This window comes from Aptenodytes patagonicus, chromosome 1 (genome assembly GCF_965638725.1).
Source record: "Aptenodytes patagonicus chromosome 1, bAptPat1.pri.cur, whole genome shotgun sequence".
Classification (NCBI taxonomy): Eukaryota; Metazoa; Chordata; class Aves; order Sphenisciformes; family Spheniscidae; genus Aptenodytes; species Aptenodytes patagonicus.
The window spans coordinates 197436438-197456655 of record NC_134949.1 but is presented as its reverse complement, the minus strand read 5'-3'; the positions used below and the strand labels follow the sequence as shown (position 1 = coordinate 197456655).

Here is a 20218-nt window from a genome sequence, read left to right as displayed (position 1 = left end):
TGTCTCTCTTGCTGCTTTGTCTCATAACAACTCTATTAATTAAGAAAATGTGTCAAAGGACCAGCTGATGAATGAATGAATAATGAAATTAAGAAATTGCTGTTTTTCAATGTTTTCTTTCTTTTAGAGATAGAAGAGCTACACATGTCTGTAAGTTCTTGTGTCAAATATGGGAACATTTAATATTACAGTTCCTTTGAAAACAAGACTCTCCTTTTACTTCAGCGTTTCAAGAAGAGAAAAAATATTCATAGTTCATTTAGGGGAAAAAAAAAGAGCTAGCAGTTGTCACAGTGTCAATATTAATTATTTTGGATTGATCCATTTGCCTTGATCTTTATGACCCTCAAAAATTCCAAATGCTTATAGTCAATCATTTAAATTCCTCAGCTAAACCCTGTACCTCATTAAATAGAGAAATAGGGAGGGTCTTGATATGCTTTTCTTTAGGCTTCTCACTCCACAGTCTGAAAATACAGATCACGGCATCTTAAACTATTCTCAGGAGTTTCCTTTTTAAAGAGCAGAAGAGCCTTATGTTCCTCTATACATTTCATCACATTCTCATCAGTGACACTTTCTTGCTGGTCCCTCTTCAGACTAACTTCAAATACCACCTTCAGTGGTGGAAGGAGACCATGGGACATTAAATTTACTGATGACTGTGCTTCTGTCACCAAGCGACAAAAGATTGTTGGGTGTTGCGATGGCCTAATGAAAGGCAAGGGGAAAGAGAGAAAGGGTATCATTAGAAGACACATCTGGAAAAATTTAAGATACATGTGAAGCTTTTTCTGTGTGTACTGACTTCTTAAAGACATTGGGGTCTAATGGGAATATTGCAGAATGGAGACAGCGACCCAAAATATCAGACCATAGGATTGTGTATGTCCCAGATTCTGTGCTTTCTTCATTCTGGGTGCAAAGCAAAACAGAAGTAGGCAATTCTGTAGCGTGTACCCTGCGAAGATATAAACCACACTGGAGAAAAGCAGAAAACGCCTTTGGGCATTACGGGTGAGGAGAAAATGGCTTGAAGGCCAAAAAAAGTGAAGATATTCCCCCAGAAACCTTGTTACTGGCACTCAGCGTGGAACAACCTGTTCATCCCCCCATGTCCCAGCTGCTCTCTCAGTGCTTGGTGTGACCCACGTGGTGTCCTCAACACTGACCCCGTGCAATGGCAGAAGAAGGCTGGGATCCCTCTCACCTCCCTTTAGCTGCTTCCGAGTTGGGTTTCCTGTGACGCCTCAGTGATGGGACACCATAGCTGGGCTATGAGGGACGCACATGCACATCCTCCCCTGTCTGATCTGCCGTGTAGTCGTAAAGCCTGCATCTCCCAGGAGCTCCTCCTTCCCTGCCTCCCACCACCTTCCCTGGACAGCTGAGGCAGGTTGCTCTGAAGTCCTCCTGCTGAAACTTTCCACTTTGTGTAAGACCAGTGAAGTCTGTAGAGAGGCAGGATATTTGTTGATGGATGTAGCCAAGAGAAGCTGCTGGACACACAAGCTTCCGCCCTTTTCAGACTGCTGTGGCTGTAGTAATGAACCAACCACGTAAGAAATTTTTAGCTGCTTCTTAGAGATACGGATCCTGGAGCTGCCATACGAGAGCCTTGTTATACACCACATCACAGAGGGGCCTTTTGCTTTTCTCTGTGGCTCAGGGAATATCTGATATTGATGGAGAAGGAGCAGCCACTGCCGCCTGCTGCTCCTTCCCAGGAGGATGCAAAACGTGCCAGGAAGGGGCTCAAATAGCAGCTTTTCCATTGAGGCAATTAAGTGATTGTCAGTTTGAAGGGGGAAGAGATGATTGTTACTAACTTTCACACACCTTTGCTGATCTAAACAAACACATTTTACAGGGCTTCCAAAATCCCACAAGTGCTCCCTTGGACATCAGCTAGGATCTTTCAGTTGATTCTGGGCTCCCCTATATCAGTCATCTTTGCATTTCTTTGGGCTGAGACCCCAGTGCTTTGGTAATGCAGTAACGTGCATTACAGGATGCACAGGTAACATCATCTTCCCCTTTCCAAACCACGGTAACTTCACAGCCAAAGTTCTGCTGAGGTATCAGATCCAATGTCCAAACTATGCCAATAGATACTTTTCACATATGTCATACATTTCATTCCATCACACATCTCACACATTGATACATGAAAGCCAGCTTTTGCTCTGATCTGTGTTTTCTCATGATAGATCATTTCTTCTCTGAGCATCCAGCTTACTTTTGTTCCTGCTTTTTTAGGATGGCACAGCTGGTCTGTTTTCCACTTTCAGTTTTTCACCTTTCATCCACTGTTCCCATTCTCTCATGGTGTGATGAGCATTACAAACCAGTATCCGGACCTGGGCTGCTGCCAAAGGGGAAGCTTAAATCAGAGGCATATCAGGGCCGTTTATAAATCAAACCTGAATAGATTTTTGCTGCAATTTGTGTCTCACAGTATTGTGCACTGTGATAATTTGAAGGGGAAAGACATCAAACACTCAGGGTGTAAAGAGGCTCAGAGTGGCACTTAGTCCCCCAGAGAGAGTCTAGACTTCTCAAGTTTCTCTCCTCCTAGCAGGTAAGACCGCACGCAGTGTGGTGGTCCTTGTCCAGATCTGATGAGTCGCCTCTGCCAATAGCCCCCATTTCCCCAAGACAGCAGAGCAGCAATTAACTCCTTTCCCGGTGTATGGGTGACTTCATATCATGCACCTTCACCTGTCAAGCCCTGTGGCCCATGGAGATGTCCCCACCATATGCACATCTCCATATGCTTATGGAGATGTGCTACACCAAAGTTAGCTACAAAGTTTGCAAATCTGCTTTCTTGTCCTCCTACTTGCCTCTCAGGGGCAACGCCAGCACCTCCCAAGCTCTGGGAGCAAGAAGTGGTGATGTTCACTTGCTTGGTCAACATCAGGGGACAAACCTAACACTGTCACACTAGTTACTGAACTCAGCGGAAACAGGCTGATGCCCTTCAGCAGGACCTGCTCTCTTGTACCTGTAGTTTTTGCCCTGTGCAAAATCCAGATTGCATGTGGCATCTTCAGTGAAGCTTCCCAGGACAACAATGATTATTTTCCTGGAAAAGTTGTTGCTCAGTCCCTGAGACTGCAGTTCCCTAAAGAGTCTAGTTCTAAGAACCAGCAATAAGAAATAGGACTGACTGTTATTCCTATCACCTTTGAGAGATAGATTCTCACCTTTGGGAGAATTCTCTTCTGTACTTTAATTTAATTTAATTTAATTTAATTTAATTTAATTTATATACTTTTTTCTGTATAGCATTCTTTTCATGTACCCAGAATCTTAACTCCTGTATCACAGATTGCAGTCCCCTGTCTATACTTCTCATCCATCCATATCTCAAGTCTCCGTTTTTTTTCATGCCAGTCTTTACATGATTGCATATAATTTTCAGAAGATTTCACACTTCTGAAAGTCCATATGGTTGTCAAATTCTTTTCTGATGCCACTTGTTTATGGCTTCAAAATAATCAACATGGATTCACACATCCTTTTTTTTTCCCCTTCCCCCTGCCCCAGTCTCTTTTGTACACAACTCCAATAAGATTAATTCACTTCTTCTCCAAATGATGCTGCCAAACTTAACACATGAGCAGAGAAGGCCTGGGGCAAAAATCTGTTCCATCTTGCTATGCTATTCATTCGTGTCAGGCTGCAAGCTAGCTGTCACTCCAGAGAGCAGCCAGGTTTTCTTTGGACCATCTACCAAAAATTGCAGCATCAGAAAAGGCACATTCTGGTGACCTGGTATGTCTAACAGACAACGAGCCCTCACGCCCAGAGAAGAGGAGGGCACACCTGCAGCAGCATCCTCGCCGATGTCACTGAACGATTCCCAGTGATGCTGAAAGCAGAGTTTTGTACCCTGCAGCTAGAGATAAGGTAAAAGTACCAAATCCCATTGATTCAACAAGGAGATGCTGAGGAGAGGAGTGGGCAGGAGGAAAGGAGCCTGGGGCCTGTCCTGCTCTGTTCTGGACACAGAGCCGCAGGCACAGCCCCAAACTTGGATCCTGTCTGAAGAGATGAGAGAGGGGATGTGTCGGGGAACTGGGAGATGGGAAGAGCGGGAGCACTTCCAGGCTCGTGTTGGCCAAGGAGGGGTTAGTGCTGTACTGAGTGTGATTTTTTTGGGCCTGGGGTTTTGTGAAGAAGATGGATGAGCTGGATGGGAAGATAAAGAAAAGAAAAGGGAAGATTAAGGGGAGGTAGGGAAGGACAGGGAGGAGGAGGAGGGTCTGTGGGGACAGGCAGCATGAACCCAAGGGAACTCATCTGCAAAGGAAGGGGTTGAAACAGTGAACCAGCCCATCAGCTCAGAACAAAGGTTGTCCTGGAAACCTGGAAAACACTCTGTGCACTTGGGCCCTGTTGGCAACCTCACAGCTTCAGTGTCCTTAGCCCCTAAGGCTGATGGCTCCCCTCCACCATCCCCATATCTCACTCCGATGCCTTGAAGAGCAGGGTCTTGCATGGCCCTGTGTGTCTGGAGCTGGCGCACTATCTGGAGCTAGAAAAAGGGAGGAAGGTCACAGCTGGATCCTATCTTTCTGCTCCTCTCCTGCCATTTGGTTTGTCCCAGCACTCCCTTGCCCTCCTCTCCAGCTCTTGCCTCCTCACCACATACCCAGGCGGGCAGCAGCGGCAGCCCCAGCAACAGCTATGCCTATTGCTGCCATAGGCAGCCCCGAAACTCCTTTCTTCAAAATTTCAGCACAGTCTTTACAAATGTGGCATGGTGGGAATGAGCATCCTCACCCCTCCTGTGGGAAAACCACAGACCAGCCATCTCTTGAAAGAAAGCAAGGCAGCAAAGTGCTGGGAGAGAAACTTAAGGGCAGAGGCTGCATTTCTGTGGCTTTACGTGGCACAATAAGGGAATGCTAGCAACTACTCAAAATCCATGAGCAGAGTAATTAATTAAAGCTTTGCTTTCTTGTGATGAAAAAAAAAAACAGAGTAGGAAAAAGTGGGACTCATAGCTGTGTCATGGCAAACCATATAAAACCCCACCTGCTCCTAATCACAATCCAGTTTGAAAAAATCGGTCCATGCAATAGCACATGTGAACTGCAAAAAGATGGCTGTTAATTCACTTAAGCAGGAGGAATTATAAAATTAGTATTATGTGTTGCATAATACTTAAACTGTATCAGTTTCGGGAGGCCCTGTCACCGAGCGCATTACACCTAAGGAGCAGGAGTGCTCTGCTGGCACTTCTAACCTAACAAGAAGTGTTGTCTTGGCAGGAGTTGGGTCATACTTAGCAGATTATCTCTGTACCAGGAGGGCTAAAATTTCCATTAAAGTAAATAGGGGAATCTGTGACAGCCAGCTGGCTTACCGTGTCGTGCTCAAGGGCTTGTTCGCAGCAGATGCTCGCCTCCATCCCGAGCACAGCCCTGAGTGGTCACCCCGTGGGCTGTGGCCACTTCCTCGCCCGTGGCTCCGATGCAGCAAAACAACACAGCAGAGCCGCTTGGGTCATCAAGCCGTCCGGTTATTCTGCTGCCGAGCTTTGTGATGGAAGGGAGGGTGATGAAACACAGCGGCGGGGTGAAAGCCCAGCACAGGCGCTGTCAGCAGCTAATAGTGAAACACAGGGCACAGAGGGTGCGAGGGCAGGCAGGTCTTGTTGGCAGAGATGGCTGGGGCAAGGCTTGCTTTCTACTGTGCTGTGAAGTGAACGTCACCGTGTTCACCCCGCGCTCTTCAGGGACGCTTGCTGCAAAGTGCCTGCCAGACCCTGGGGACGGGGGCACGTCTCAGGCTCGCCAGGAACCGCTGCGGGGTGCGGAGGGCACAGTGCCAGGGCCCGCAGTGTCCCCCGCCGGGTGCCCTGGGGGTGTCACTTGCCTGGGCTGGCAGCTCCTTGCGCTGACACTCTTGTGCATGAAGACCACGAGATGGCACTAGCAACTTTTGCAGGCTGGTGGCTTCCCAGCGAGGTACACAAAAAACACAGCATGCTGCATTGCTGTGATCCCATCACAAAATACAGGTACTCCGCGGTCATGGAGACGTGAAAGGGGTATTTCTCTTACTGACTGGTCAGCTTTGGCTAAATCCATCTCCATTGCCATTTCATTACATACCAATGGTCAGCAGTTTTTATTTACGATGGGCAGATTGGGTTAATGGCCTCCACCTACCAAGATATTTTGTATTTTATGCCTCATATATTCAGGAGAAAAGTGATTAAAAAGGACAACAGGTTCTAAAGGGAACCATGCTTAATACAAAAGGCTGAGTCAAAGCAGAGACAGGGTGCGCCTGTTCAGTTGTGAAGCTCTCTTAAGAGTCTAGATGCCCTTTCTGTGGCCAGATTGAAGCAACGCTGTCTATCTGTAAATTGCTAAATAAAAGCAGGCTGAATACTGATCTCCAGCTCCAAGGCCAGCCCAGCACTGTTTGACTTGTGTCCACACCCTTCAGAGCTGTCCCATCAGTCACAGACATACCACACAGCAGCTGGCCTGGCTTCCCCCCTGCACTGTTGCAGGATCCTTACAGCTCTAGGACATAATTATCCCACTTTGCAGGGGAGGTTGTTATCCGAAATAAAGTGAGGACCGCGTTGCAGTGCAGCTGAGAGGTGTTTTTACAGCATGACCCTGAGGGGCTGAGTTTCATGCCCTGTGGGATGCCCAAAAGCATATGGGAGAACAGGAAGATGCAAAGTCTGGTGGGACAGTGCTGGAGACAGAGGGGCCCAGGCTTGATGTAGCCTCTTCCATAGTGGGAAGAGTCCTTGGGGTAAAGGGCAACAGGTAGTGTCTTGGACAAAACTGCTTGAACAGGTCCAAAACAGACCCAACAAGCAACCAAATGATCCAGTGTCTGAACCTTCTCCTTGTCCCTCTTCCATTTACCGCTGTAGACATTTCCCATCACAGGATTTACAATGCCTTGCAGGGCTTTCCACATCGAGCAGTTGGATTCCTCCCCCACATGCACATGTGCAGGACATTTCCTCCCAGTTATCTCACAGCCCGTTCGTTCCCAGGATCAGGGCAACAGGATTCTTCCCAGGTACTGAAGTAACATTCCCCAGCACTCTGCATTGAATTCTGGAACAGGAAGCGCTCAGTGAAATTATCTGGGTGAAGGCTGCAAATAAACGTGACTATCTTCTCATGTAGGGCATGAATTCAGTGCTGTTCATTGCCATGAACTGCTGTGGAAGCCTAAGGAATGAAAAGAGATTCAACAGAATCTCTGAAATTTGACAAATTGATGGAGGATAAATCCATTGGTAGCACAATGTAGCAGTTGGTCACACAGTGATCTGAACACAGTTTTTGGCTCAGGAAGTCTGGATTCTGTGTAAATTTAGCAATTTACACTATGCTGAGTCCTGGAAGCCGGGAAAGGATGCCACAGGGAGGATTGCTCTGTACTCAAATGACAGGCTTACATGAGAGAGAATTCATTATCTGAACAGAAATGATTTTGAGTTAGTTTGGGGAAGAGTCAACATGGTTTTATAAAGGGAAATCACACCTCATAAATCTATGAGAGTCTTCAGAAGGCATCAACAAATAGGTGTACAGCTAGGAACAGTTCTCCAAAGTCCTTCATCAAAGCCTCTTAAAGAAACCATGCTGTGATGGTTTAAGAGGTAAGGGTATGTGAATAAAGGACTGATTAAAAGGCAGGAAACAGAAGGTAGAAATAAATAGACAGTTCTGACAGTGGAAGAAGGTTGGCAGTGGAGTCATGCAGGGATTTGTACTCAAGCTTATATTGTTCAGCATGACTTAAACCTGGAAAAAGGGGGGCTTAGTGAGATGGGAGTTTGTTGAGGTTATTAGGCATCCAAGATAGTAAAGATGATGGACAACTGGGGAAGTTGCAGAAGACTCTCACAATACACAGCAACTGGGCAATAAAAAGGCAGATGAAATTCAATGTAGCTAATTCTAAAATTAATTACATCAAAAAAATAAATCTCATTTTACATACATGATAGTAGGCTCTGAACTCACTTTTACTGCTTGGGAATTGGACCTTGGGGCTATATAAAGATCTATGAAAAGGGTAGCTCAGTGCTCAGCCGCAGTCAAAGCAGCAAGTCACATTACTAGGAAGGGAACAGAGAATAAAATGGAAAACACCTTCAAGCCATTCTGTAAATCCACAGTGCATCTATATCTCCAAAACTATGTGTGGTTATGGACCCCCTAGCTCAAAAAGCACATAGCAGAATAGAAAAAAAAGAACAGAAGGGTAACAAGAATGAACAAAAGCATGGAATGGTTTTCCTATGAAGAATAACTAACTAGATTAGGACTTCTCAGCTTGAAAGGAGAAAACAGAACAGAGGGAGGTTTTATAGAAATCTATAAAACCATGAGTGGCCTGAAAATGGTGAACAAGAAATGGCTATTGACTGTCTCTCCCTAGAGCAAACCTAGGGTGTATCAAATTGAGTTAGCAGGTGGCAGGTTTGGCAGATAAACCTTCCTGTACAACATGTAGTAGTTCCACATGTAGCAGTGGAACTCCCTGCCACAGGATGCTGCAGATGATAAAAGGGCTCAGAAAGCAACTGGACAAATTCAAGAGAGGAAAACCATTTACAAAAGTGCCATCTATGGCACCTCAGCCACACAATCATTCATATAGCCTTTGGATATGTTCTTATGAAGGCAAACTCATGTGTCCAAGCTAGGCCACTGCAGTGCTTGCGACCTAGGCATGAAACTGCAGGCCTTGAAAAGCTTCTGTACAGAATCACAAGAGCTCATCTCCTTGCTGATACCAGCCACTGAAAACACCAGTGTGTTCCAATATTCTGATTTCTTCAACAGTTAACGCATCCATGGTTTTACTGTGCTTCCAAAGCCCTTTGTGAGATGGGACTGTCTTACCAAGACCAGGGTAGCTCCAGTCTGCTGGGCAGATGGGATGGCCAGTGCCAATGCTCAGGCTGCTGAACCTGAAAATCACTCCTGAAAGACCCCATCACTCTCAGGATGTAAAAACAGATAATTAGAGATGTGATGGGACAGTTCTGTAACTAGAGCTGCCGTGGCTGGATACAGGTTCTCTAGGAAAGGAAGGCAGATGGTGGTGGGGTTTGTGCTCTAGGCAACTGAGTGGCATGAATGCATGCACGTTTGCAAGGCAACAGAGGATGCAACAGTCGAGCTCATGGGTCAGGAGAAGCTAACAAAAGGGATATTATTGTGGGCATTTCCTACAACCCACTCAATCAAGAAGAGAAGACAGACGAAGCCTTCTTTGAACAACTGGAAACTGGTTCGGAACAGACTAGAACAGTTCCTGTCTTCTGTAACTGGAAAAACCTCTGTCTTCACTTACAAGATCTTCACTCACAAGGTCTGCTGTCAGGCCTGCCACGTGTCTGTATCTAGTAGCAACCAAACAAAGTTTGGAGGAGCAAATTACTAATCACACTAATCACAGTCAGGGATGCAATAAGCTGGACATACACAAGTCCGTGGGGCTAGATTGGCTACATCTGACAGTGCTAAAGGAACTGGCCAATGTCATTGTGAAACTAGTCTCTATCAGTTTTGAAAGGTTGTGGTGATTGGTGAAGTTCCAGATGGCTGGAAGAAAGAAAATGTCATAACCCACTTCAAGAAGGGCAAGAAGGATAATCTGGGGAACTACAGGCTTATCAGTCTAACCTCAGTCCCCTGGAAGATTATCAAGAAATCCTCAAAGCCATTTCCATGCTCAAGGTGGACAAGGTGATTTGGAAAAGCCAGCACGTATTTGCCAACAGTAAATCATGCCTGACTAACCTGATTGCCGCCTTTGATGAGATAACTTCCTTGGTGGATGGAGAAGGAACAGTGAATGTAATTTTCCTTGACTTCAGTAAGGCTTTCAACATAGTCTCCCACAGTATCCTTGTAGCCAAATCAAGGAAACATGAACTAGATGGGTAGACTACAACATGGGTGAATAACTTGACTGAATTGTCAGGCTCAGAGTGTACTGGTCAACAGTTTAAAGTCTAACTGGTAGCCAGCTGCAAGTGGCATTCTTCTGAGGTCAGCACTGGGTCCAGTGCTGTTCAACATTTTTGTCTATGTCTTGCATAAGGGGATGAAATGCACCCTCAGCGAGTTTGCAAATGACCCCCAGCTGGGGGGATTGACTGATACACTGAAGGGCAGGGCTAGCATTCACAGAGACCTTCACTAGCTGGAGGAAGGTGCCAAAAAGAACCTCACAAAGTTCAATAAAGACAAATGCAAGTCCTGCACCTGGCATGGATTAACCTGGTATGACAGCACAAGCTAAGGACCTACTGGCTAGGGAGCAGCTCTGCAGAAATGGATCTTGGGGTCCCAGTGAATAGCAAGTTGAACATGATTAAGCAGTGTACCCTTGCAGTGATAAGACCAGCAGCATACTGGGTGGTATAAGCAAGGGAGTTGCCATCAGGTTGACAGAAATTATTCTTCCTGACTACTGAGCACTCCTCAAACCACATCCAGAGGGCTGCATACAGTTTTGGGCTTCCCACTAAAAGAGAGATACTGACAAACGAGAGAGTTCAGATGGTCAGGGAGCTAGAGCATATGATGTGCAAGAAGAAGCTGCGGGAGCAACTGCAGTCTTCCAACACCTAGAGGGGGATTATTGAGAAGACAGAGCCAGAGTTTCTCAGAGGTACACAGCGAAACAACAAGAGGGAATGATCACAAGTTCGAACATGGGAAATTCTGACTGCAGATTAGGAACCACTGTTCATTCACCATGACAGTGGTGAAGCACTGGCACACATTGCCCAGAGACACTGTGAAATTGCCACCTTTGGATATTTTCAAACCTGACCAGACAAGGTCCTGAACAACCTGATTTAACTTCAAAGCTTTGAGGCTTGAGCAGCTTTGTGCCTGCTTTCAGCAGAGACTTTGGACTAGATGACCTCCAGAGGCCTATTCTAACTCCTGATGTTTGTACGACACCATAACTGCCGTATAAATATATATAAAACCCACAATGTTAAACCATAAAAATGAAACAAAGCCAAACTTACATAGCTTTGCATATACAATGTAATGTTGACATGCAGACACGTCCCATGAGGGGAAAAAAGAAATGTATAATAGATAACACCACACACTGATGGAAATAAGAGGGAAGCACTATTATGAAGACCAATGTACATGAAATAAACCAAGATGGGATTTAAGCATGCAAGATTACCAATATGTGTCACAGCTCCTATTTTATCATTCAGCTTTACTGGAGCAAATGATTTACAACACCACAGCGAGAATCAAAAGATCCGGTCTGCAGAGGCAAAGCTGAGTCCAACATAAAAATATTTTTGCTATGTTTATTTTGTAATTATCCCACCGACATGCACTGCCAAGAGTTGGAGAGCTTGTGTCACTGCAGTCATTTTGAAGCCTAGTTAAAATAGTCAGTGAGTCTGCAATACTTCATAAATGAACACACAGAAGGTTAAGCACAACTGACTTTTCATCTCTATTTTATTTCACAGAAGCAACACATTCTGGGGTGAGAAGGAAGTTCAGGGAAAACCTGCAGTTCTCAAATGACATTGTTCATAATTTAACCAAAACAATAAGTAAATGCCATGAAACTTGTGCATATTCAACTCTCTGAAGAGATCAGCCCCTTCTTAAATAATGGGAAGAGAATTAATGAAGCCTACCTTCAGTGACACACTCTTCAAAATCTGGCTTGCTTTATTATAGACAAAAGTTTTCTGTACACTATCATCTCTGTTTTTCTTGACAGTAGGACACTCAGTTATTCCAAAACTTGGTCACAAGCACCATGAATGTAAACAATTAAAACTTTCATTTCTAGCTAAGTATCAATAAACAGAACAGAAATACTTGGAGACAGAACCAGTGGAGACAGCATAAATTCAGAGTCCGTGGAAGCTCATTTGGCTTTCTTCCCATTAGGATTAATGTGGTAAAATCTGGAGCTGAGATGTTTGTGGAGCTGCCAGTTAATGCTGCACATGAGCCTCACGATTGACACTTGAGTTATCTTGTGCTTGTTTGTAGACCTTCAGTACCAGTGCTTCCTGCTGCGTCAGGAGACGGCCCCCAGATGTGCTGAACTCCTTCTTGCAGAGGCATACCCTAGGCGGAAAGATGTTTCAAAGCCTCCTCTTCGTTAAAAGCCCCAATCAGCTTTTGTCAGGAGTCTGGGTGTTGGCATGATTCCAGGATCAGACAGACACATCAACTCAAACCAGTTTTTGATTTCATGTTCAGATCAAATATTATCTATATTATTAAAATATTGTGAAAAGGCTTTTTTTTTCTCCTGTTCCAAATAATGAATACTAACTTTTTTAACAGATTTGAACCAAAATTATCTTGTTGGTTGTCATATCTGGAAGTGGCTAGTCTTGATAAAATGGCTGTCCCATAAATATACAATGCTATTTCATCATTTATTTTTGTACTACCATGAATATGACAGAAAATAATGAATCATAAGTTTAAACCTGTGGAGCCTGACTGTCCTAGGCATTGCTGCTCGTACGGTGAATTGCAAGCTGATGGAAAAAACTGCTGGTCTGACCTCACAGTGTTTTACAAGTATTTTGACAGGGTACAAACAATAACATGGAGCACAACTTTGGATAAATTGGGTCCGTTGTATTCAGAGGGGGATTGATCTAAAGGCCCGAAAGTCAGGGGAAAGGCTGCATGGACTCTGAAGAAGTATAGAGCAGGTAAACACATGCACAACGTGACAAATCCTTCATTGGTGCTATTTCTTGTCCCAGACATTTCTTAAAAGAACAGTCGGCTCAAAACTGCAGTAAGCCTGAACAGTTTGGAGGGCAGGAGGAGGCTGATAATCTCCTGTGCTCTTAGAGCTTGAATAGATTTTCCTATTTATACATGGTGTTTAGCACAAAAGACAAGGTCTACCTCTGGTACATGCTATGATAGCATCTCACAAAGAGGAGACTTGGACTTCAGCCTGATGCCTCTTTCCGTGTGTGGCGAAAATGACAGCAAAAGGAAAAAGCCTTGAGGAGCAGCATCCTGACTCTTGACTATCCCTCTGGCGTCTTCCGGATTGGGGGTGCAGGCTTAATGGAATCCCCCCTCCTCCCCTATAAACCTGTACTAAATTTCCCCCAGACTTTCTTCCGGAATTATTTGTACAAACTGTGCATTTACTTAAATGGGTCAGGGGACCTGTTCCACTTTTTGTAAATATTATTTAGAGTATGTGTGCGCTTTTTGTTTGGGTTTTTTTTTTTTTCAAAGCAGCAATTCTTCTGAGTAAAACTGCCTGGTAATATAGCAAACATTTTTCTCTGCAAATGTGTTTTTATTCCATCCACCACAACGCCATCATGGTAGGTCTTCAGCATCTGCACCTGTATATAGGTTACATACAGCATTATACATACACCTTTTCACATGGTCATTTTCTCACTGGGTAGGCCAGAGCTGCAATTGGCACCACTTCTCTGCCAAAAATGTAACTTTTCAGAACATGCATGATGCAATCTGTATATACAACTTAAATCCTTGTGAAGGTACTTAGCTGTCATATTAATAGCTTTTTACTTTTTTTTTTAATACCAAATGAATTGGAGCAAAACAGGTTATCAAGAATGCATATTTTAAAAACATCACTTGAAAAGCCAGTAAAATTTGACTCATTCTCCCTTTGGAGAGAGGTATTTGAGAAGAAATGTGTTTTACTCAGAAAGAAGTATGCTTGCACTGGAAATATGAAGAATAAAATAACAACCCCTTAAAAAATAGGGAGCTGCCATATATTTGGGACTAGTGGTGTAGCAATATATAAAAATGCTGGGTTGTCTTCCTTGTTTTGTATTCCAAAAAGGTAAGCTCTGTATTGCCTGAGTTAGAAGTAGCAAACATGGTTTACTTGGGTTTACCACTGTCTACATGAGCGGTCAGACAACAGCCCAGATGGCTCCCTTCCATCTGGAAAGGATGGGCTTTTTGAGGGGATGGGTTGAAAATGTTCTGTAAGGTTTCCCTTTTGGCACTTTCCACATCCTGGACTGTCGAAGTAACAGATACAGCTGAGCTTCCTCTTCCCTGGGGAAGGAGTGAAGCTTCTCCCCACCTCAGCACGGCCAACTCTCAGAAGTTAGAAGGAACCATGTGTGTCCTCGCAGGAAACGCCTGACTTTACTGGAGACGTGTTAATGGCACCTGCTGTGCTTAGAGCTGCCTTTGGAACTTGTGAAAGGGAAAGAAGACCCCTTTCTCCTCCCATCTTTGCTGAGTTAAGGGAATTTCTCAGAAAAGTTAAAGCAGTTTGGTGTCACAAATCACTCTTCAGTTTCTGCCAAAGAAAACTGGATTAGTGTGTGCCTCTTTTGGGATTTCCTTCACCACCAGTCCAAGGGTCAGTCATAGAAACCATCCACCTTGCACTGCCATGGACAAGCCTCTGATCATCCCCTCCAGCACAAACTTACAGGGTGCAAGCTCAGACTGCTTTACTGTACATCGTTTGGGGACACCCATCTCTGAGGGATCCGAATGTTTTCTTCAAATATTTAGCATGCTCTGCTGCATCACCTTCTCCTCAGCAAGGAACCTTCTGCAAGCTCAAGGTGGGCCCACTGCTGTCATTCACAAGTAGAACACGTTTGCCCTGGAAGGTGTAAGACAGAGAAACCTCAGATGTAAAATTCTTCTTCGTTAGCTGGTGAAGCTGGGCAAACACTACCATGATCATCCAAGGAACAAGAAGCTGCTCTCGAGGACTGTTTGGGCTGCTTGGAGAGAGATGCTGACATGCATGAGCTGGAAGACCATTCAGAGAGAGAAGGCAGTGAACCGTCAGCTGACTCAAAGGTATTGCACATGGCTGATACAGGCCTTCCACTGGTGGCTGCCTGTTTAGTCTTACCGACAGTTTGCTTCTGTGGGGGAAGAGAGGCTTCCAAGTCATTGCAAAATCCATTAAGGGCAGAGTATGCAGAGACCACAGACAGGTCTGAGAAGGACAGCTTCATCCCTGTGTCTACATCAGTCTCCTGGGCACCCTCCAAGTCGTCAATGTTAAGCCTGGGGCTGCATCTCCATGTTTTTAACCTGGTTGCAGGTGACCCAGTATTTAAGAACTGAAATGGTTCACTGAAATGAAAAGTCTCTGAGGCTGAGGAGGAGTTCACTGTGGGCAAGCAGAACAGAGACTTGCTTCGTTGAAATGAACACGAAATGCTGGAGGCACTGCTGGATCTGCGTGTGAAGTCTCCTCGATCACTGTCTCTCAGGTCCTGCTGGGAGAAACCAAGATGATGACCAAGGCCTTTTGCATGATGTACCTTTTTTTGACCCATTTCTTTTGGTTGTTCAGGGACAGATTGGTGGCTCTGAGGAAGAAAGGCTGGCAGAGTGGTGAAGCGGGAATCTGTTGACACAGATGGATATGGTTGCTTGTTCTGCTTTGCAGACTTCCTACACCAACTGCGTGCTTGCTGCAGCCGGGAGAGGGAGAAAAGAAGATCACATTAATACAGAATTGGCAGTCTTACAACCGTAAGTCTCCGTTGCTGAGTTGTTACTGCAAATAATTACGAAGCAGACTTCATTCAGTATGCTTGCAGCAAATGTTTCACTTCAATAAAAAAGAGAAAGCACCCTGCCAAAATCCCAAATATTTACATAAGAAGCCTTGAAGACAACATGAAAAAATGGTAGAGGAGCCCTGCCTTGCGGGCTGAATTACACTAGCTTGAAATTCTCACTTACTATTGACTTGTTCAGATTCATTCATATTCTGTCTTCCAACATTACTGCCTTAGTGGACAGCTAAAGAACAAAAATGAAGAAATGGGAGATGTATGTTACCATCATTATTATTTCTCATTTCTTCCTTACTGTGGTGCAAATGTTTTTATTTTTTCCTCTGAAACATCAAAAAGCCTTTAGCAAGCAACCTCATTCTCTGTTGTCTCAATGGGAATACTACTTCTTTCAACTCTTTCACATTTTCTCTTTCACATCTGGTTAGTTGAACAGTGCACCCTTGTCGTGGTTTAACCTTAGTTGGCAACTGAGCACCACACAGCTGCTCACTCACTCCCCCCGCCCTGCGGTGGGATGGGGGAGAGAGTCAGAAGAGTAAAAGTGAGAAAACTCATGGGTTGAGATAATAACAGTTGAATAATTGAAATATAATGATGATGATGATGATGATGATGATAATAATAATAGAATATACAAAGCAAGTGATGCACGATGTGATTGCTCACCACCTGCCAACCGATGCCCAGCCAGTCCCCGAGCAGCGGCCCCCCCGCCCAGCTTTCCCCCAGTTTATGTACTGAGCATGACGTCACATGGTATGGAATGTCCCTTTGGCCAGTTTGGGTCATCTGTCCTGGCTGTGCCCCCTCCCAGCTTCTTGTGCACCTCCAGCCTTCTCAGTCCATAGAGCATAGGAAGCTGCAAAGTCCTTGACTAGTGTAAGCACTACTTAGCAACAACTAAAACATCAGTGTGTTATCAACATTATTCTCATCCTAAATCCAAAACACAGCCCTGTACCAGCTACTAGGAAGAAATTAACTCTATCCCAGCTGAAACCAGGACAAACCTAGAACCCGCTTGCTCTATTTTCTAGCTCCTAATGACTTTAAGGACAGCTTTGGACACCTAATTTGCTTGTAGACACCTAGACTGAAGATCTAACCTGATGGTTATGATCTGAATCTGGACCTGAATCTCATTCCTAGGGCAGGATTCAGTTGTCTACCTGCCAGACACTTGAGCATTTGCACAGGGACAGCAGCTGTGACAAATGGGGAGCCAATGTCCTTCTCAAGAAGCTGCTGGAGGCCAGGTGGCCTTCCTATGGGATTAGACTGACATGTGGGTAACTGAACTGAGCCCCTAGTGCCCGAGCAATCATAAGGTTTTTCATCATCTCACTTACCTCAGTAAGGCTTTTAGAAGTTCGCATTTTAAAAAGTTTAATTTAAATTCTTCTTACTAGAATTTCTCACATAATACAAAATGCTGAACAAAAGATGAACTATCCATTAAAAAACCTGAACCACAAACTAATAAAAGGTTTCTAATCACAACAGAAGTAAAAGAGTCTTCTAGGGTGAATAATGGATAAAGATGGAGCTTGATCATTTTACCAAAGAGATTATATGACATGACAGAAAGGGATGAGACCAAGGAGGTCCTTTGTATCTGCTGTCTTTAAAAGAACTCCATATATTGCTGCTTCTAACATCTTGCTAGTGCACAGCACTCTGTTAGTGACCCAGATCTGTCATAACCATCTTCTATTTTTTATTGCAGTCATTTTATAGGCAAAAAAGGATTTTCACATCTGCAAAAAATGTTTTGCTCATTTGTGATCATCTAACTAGAGGTGATTTATAGGACAGCCAAACCATAGGAGTTCACTTAGGCATTGTAGATTAATATCTATATATACATGAATGTATATGTAATGAGGTATGTTAATTCATAACCTATTTCTGTATAATATAATAAGCTGTTTTCCTTAATGCCATAAAGAATTAAATGAATTAATGGGTAAATTAGCACAGTAGTGTAGTAGTTTCATTAAGTGGTAAGAAATTGAGTACAAAAGAGTCAAATAAAGTAAGTCAAATTGTCAACAAAACATTAACCAGAAATCACTTTAGACCTCTACACGCAACATTATTTTATCTATGTAATAGGTGAGCTAATTTGTTTAAAAAATTACTCAGCAAGACAAAAGGCTTGTGTCCATGAAGAAAATACCAGCTGCTCCTTAACTGAAGACATTTCTGGATAACCCAGCAATAACAATACGACATGCTGAAAGTACACAACCAAATCACTGCACTCTTTTGATGAGTTTTTTCAAGAAAACACTCCTCATTATACTGCTGTTTGCACTAACCAAAGGTACTATTTTTTCTGTTCAGTAGCTCTGATATCAGATACACTAAATGGACTCAACCACCACGCTTGCTGAATCAACAGAAGCACCTCCAGAACACTTCTCCTACCTCTCAGAGAGAAGACGGTGGATTGCCTGACCATGGCTAGTTTTTATGCTATATCCTTATGTTTTCATAGACTTAGTTGATAATTTGGCAGATCAGGCATCCAAAGAAACCAAGGATCCAAGCAAGTGCAGTCTTCTTGCTTGTGAAAAGTTAAGGAGGCCCTTGGGACCACAAGGACTGGTAACAACTCGGACAAACTGTACCTGAAAACACAAGGCTTTTGGGGACAGATCTGACACATGCACTGGGGAGAGTTCTGTGGGCAGTACGAAAGCCTTGCCTTTACATTGCACAGATGATACCATCTGTCTATATATATAAAGCAGAGCCCACAGACTTCACAGGTAGGATTTAGTTGTCTAGTTAATACAGCCAATGGAGTCTGGAGAGCAATTCAGTTTTCCCTAAAGGAAAGTCCTGTATCTGGTTAGCCAAATTGCTCTCTAGGTCCTTGGGCTGTACTGAGTACATATCCATCGACTACAGTGAGAACACAGACCATAGCTCACACAAAAATACCTGCAGTTAGACACCAGTTTTACGTGTCTACAATCTGGAGCCGAACCAAATCCTGCAGAGATAACTCCCATATGTTCATTTTGCTTTGGTGTATAGAGGAGATATTTTGCACACTAGTAAAAGTCTCATGCACTTAGATGATGGTAATAGTTTGTTATTCTTATTTATTGACATAACTTTTGACACGTCTTCCAAAGAAAAAGTAATTTAATTTGGTCTCTCAGGTCACCACTGGTGAGAGATACTGGGTCTAATTCAGCTGTGTAATTGTAGGTACCTGCTGTATCCTGCCTGGTCTGCAAGCACAGACATGGGCCACTCCATATCAGGGATTTCAGTGCCTGGGAATGTTCCTGGGCACGTTTAATTTATTAATACAGGTAAAGTCTTAAGCATTTTGGGAATAAAGCACAGACACAAGAATAGCTGTTTTGAGCTCTTTCTAATATTTACAAACCCTCCAGTTTAAATCAGCTTGTGTTAGTTTTGGATTGTAGATATGCAACACACTGACTACAGGTGCAACCAAATTACCAGTACTCAAAAGGATGCTTACCCAAGGCATCGCCCACAAGGGGGTGGAGCGGAGGGCAATGCCGGGATAAATGGATGAGGTGAGATGAAACACCCCTGCTAGAAACCCTGGGGGCTCTCATGTAGGAACTTTCTAACCAAAATGCAGACGAAAAGTAGAGACTCAAAGGAAAGGGGAAATGCACTTCTAAGTGGGAACACTTGGAAGTGGCAACCTGCTCCGTGCAGCCGAACAGCTTTAAGTACCTGGCCTAACTGGAACATACTTACACTAACGAGAAAAATCTACTTTAGGTAAGCTATTTGTTTTAAGGTTTTGCTATTTTTAACCTTTTTCCTAGCTCTTTTAACGTTCCTGCGGACAGATAAGAGCATTTCATTTTATACAAAGAATTTGCTGTTATTCCTACTACTGGGTCACAGCTCCTGGTCAAGCCCAGTCGGCCTGGCAGGAGGTAATGGTGGATCAGCAAGGAGAAGGGGACAAGTACAGCCTGCCCTTAGGATGGCTGCCTGCAGGGCAGGCCAAGAGACATCACTAATGCAGCTTATTTCTGAACAGCTCTGTTTATAGAAAGAATTGTTTACCTCGATCCTTTTTTGTTTAGATGTGTTATGATTTAGAAGACCTATTTTCCAATGCTGCTCTTCATGATATGGGCAGAAATGGGGAATAATAGGGGGAGATTTTTTTAATACTTTCATCTTAAAGCAACATAACTGAAAACTTTCCTGACTCTGAGAATACCGGACTGCACAACTGTACTACAGGTAAAGTGTCAGAAGCTCCATCTCATGAAATACTAGTGAATAAAGATTACAGGCTAATCCTATATTGTAGAGAACTAGATTATGTGGACTAATAAGACTTTTCTATATCTACATTCTGTAGCTTGTCAAAGATCATAGAGAGGATTCGATGATTTAGCCAGGATTAAAACTTAGGCAAAACTAGCTCCTAGTCCTGTGCCAAGGCCGTTGACTGTGCTCCCTCGTACCACCCTGGCACGGCACAGGGAGAGCTGCATGCAGCCTGTGTGTTCATGTGATCGCTCCTCTTCGTTTTAACCTTACAGTGCCTGACAGTCCCACAAAGTTCAGACTGGACTTCCACATGTGACTGCTCTC

At 44.0% G+C, this 20218-nt stretch overlaps 1 protein-coding gene across 3 annotated transcripts in view; it reads right to left on the bottom strand.

Annotated features, from left to right (window-relative positions):
- Positions 1 to 11498: 11498 nt before the first annotated feature.
- Positions 11499 to 20218, bottom strand: part of FAM124A (family with sequence similarity 124 member A) — a 45417-nt gene continuing 36697 nt past the window's right edge. Inside the window, exon 4 of one of the 3 annotated variants that reach the window (XM_076364091.1) lies at positions 11499 to 15496. In XM_076364091.1, coding sequence (XP_076220206.1) covers positions 14693 to 15496 — 804 coding nt within the window. In that variant the 3' untranslated portion in view covers positions 11499 to 14692. Of the gene's footprint in view, positions 15497 to 15780; positions 15831 to 20218 lie in introns of those variants that run through there. The other 2 variants (XM_076364097.1, XM_076364107.1) reach the window with 2 other exon arrangements.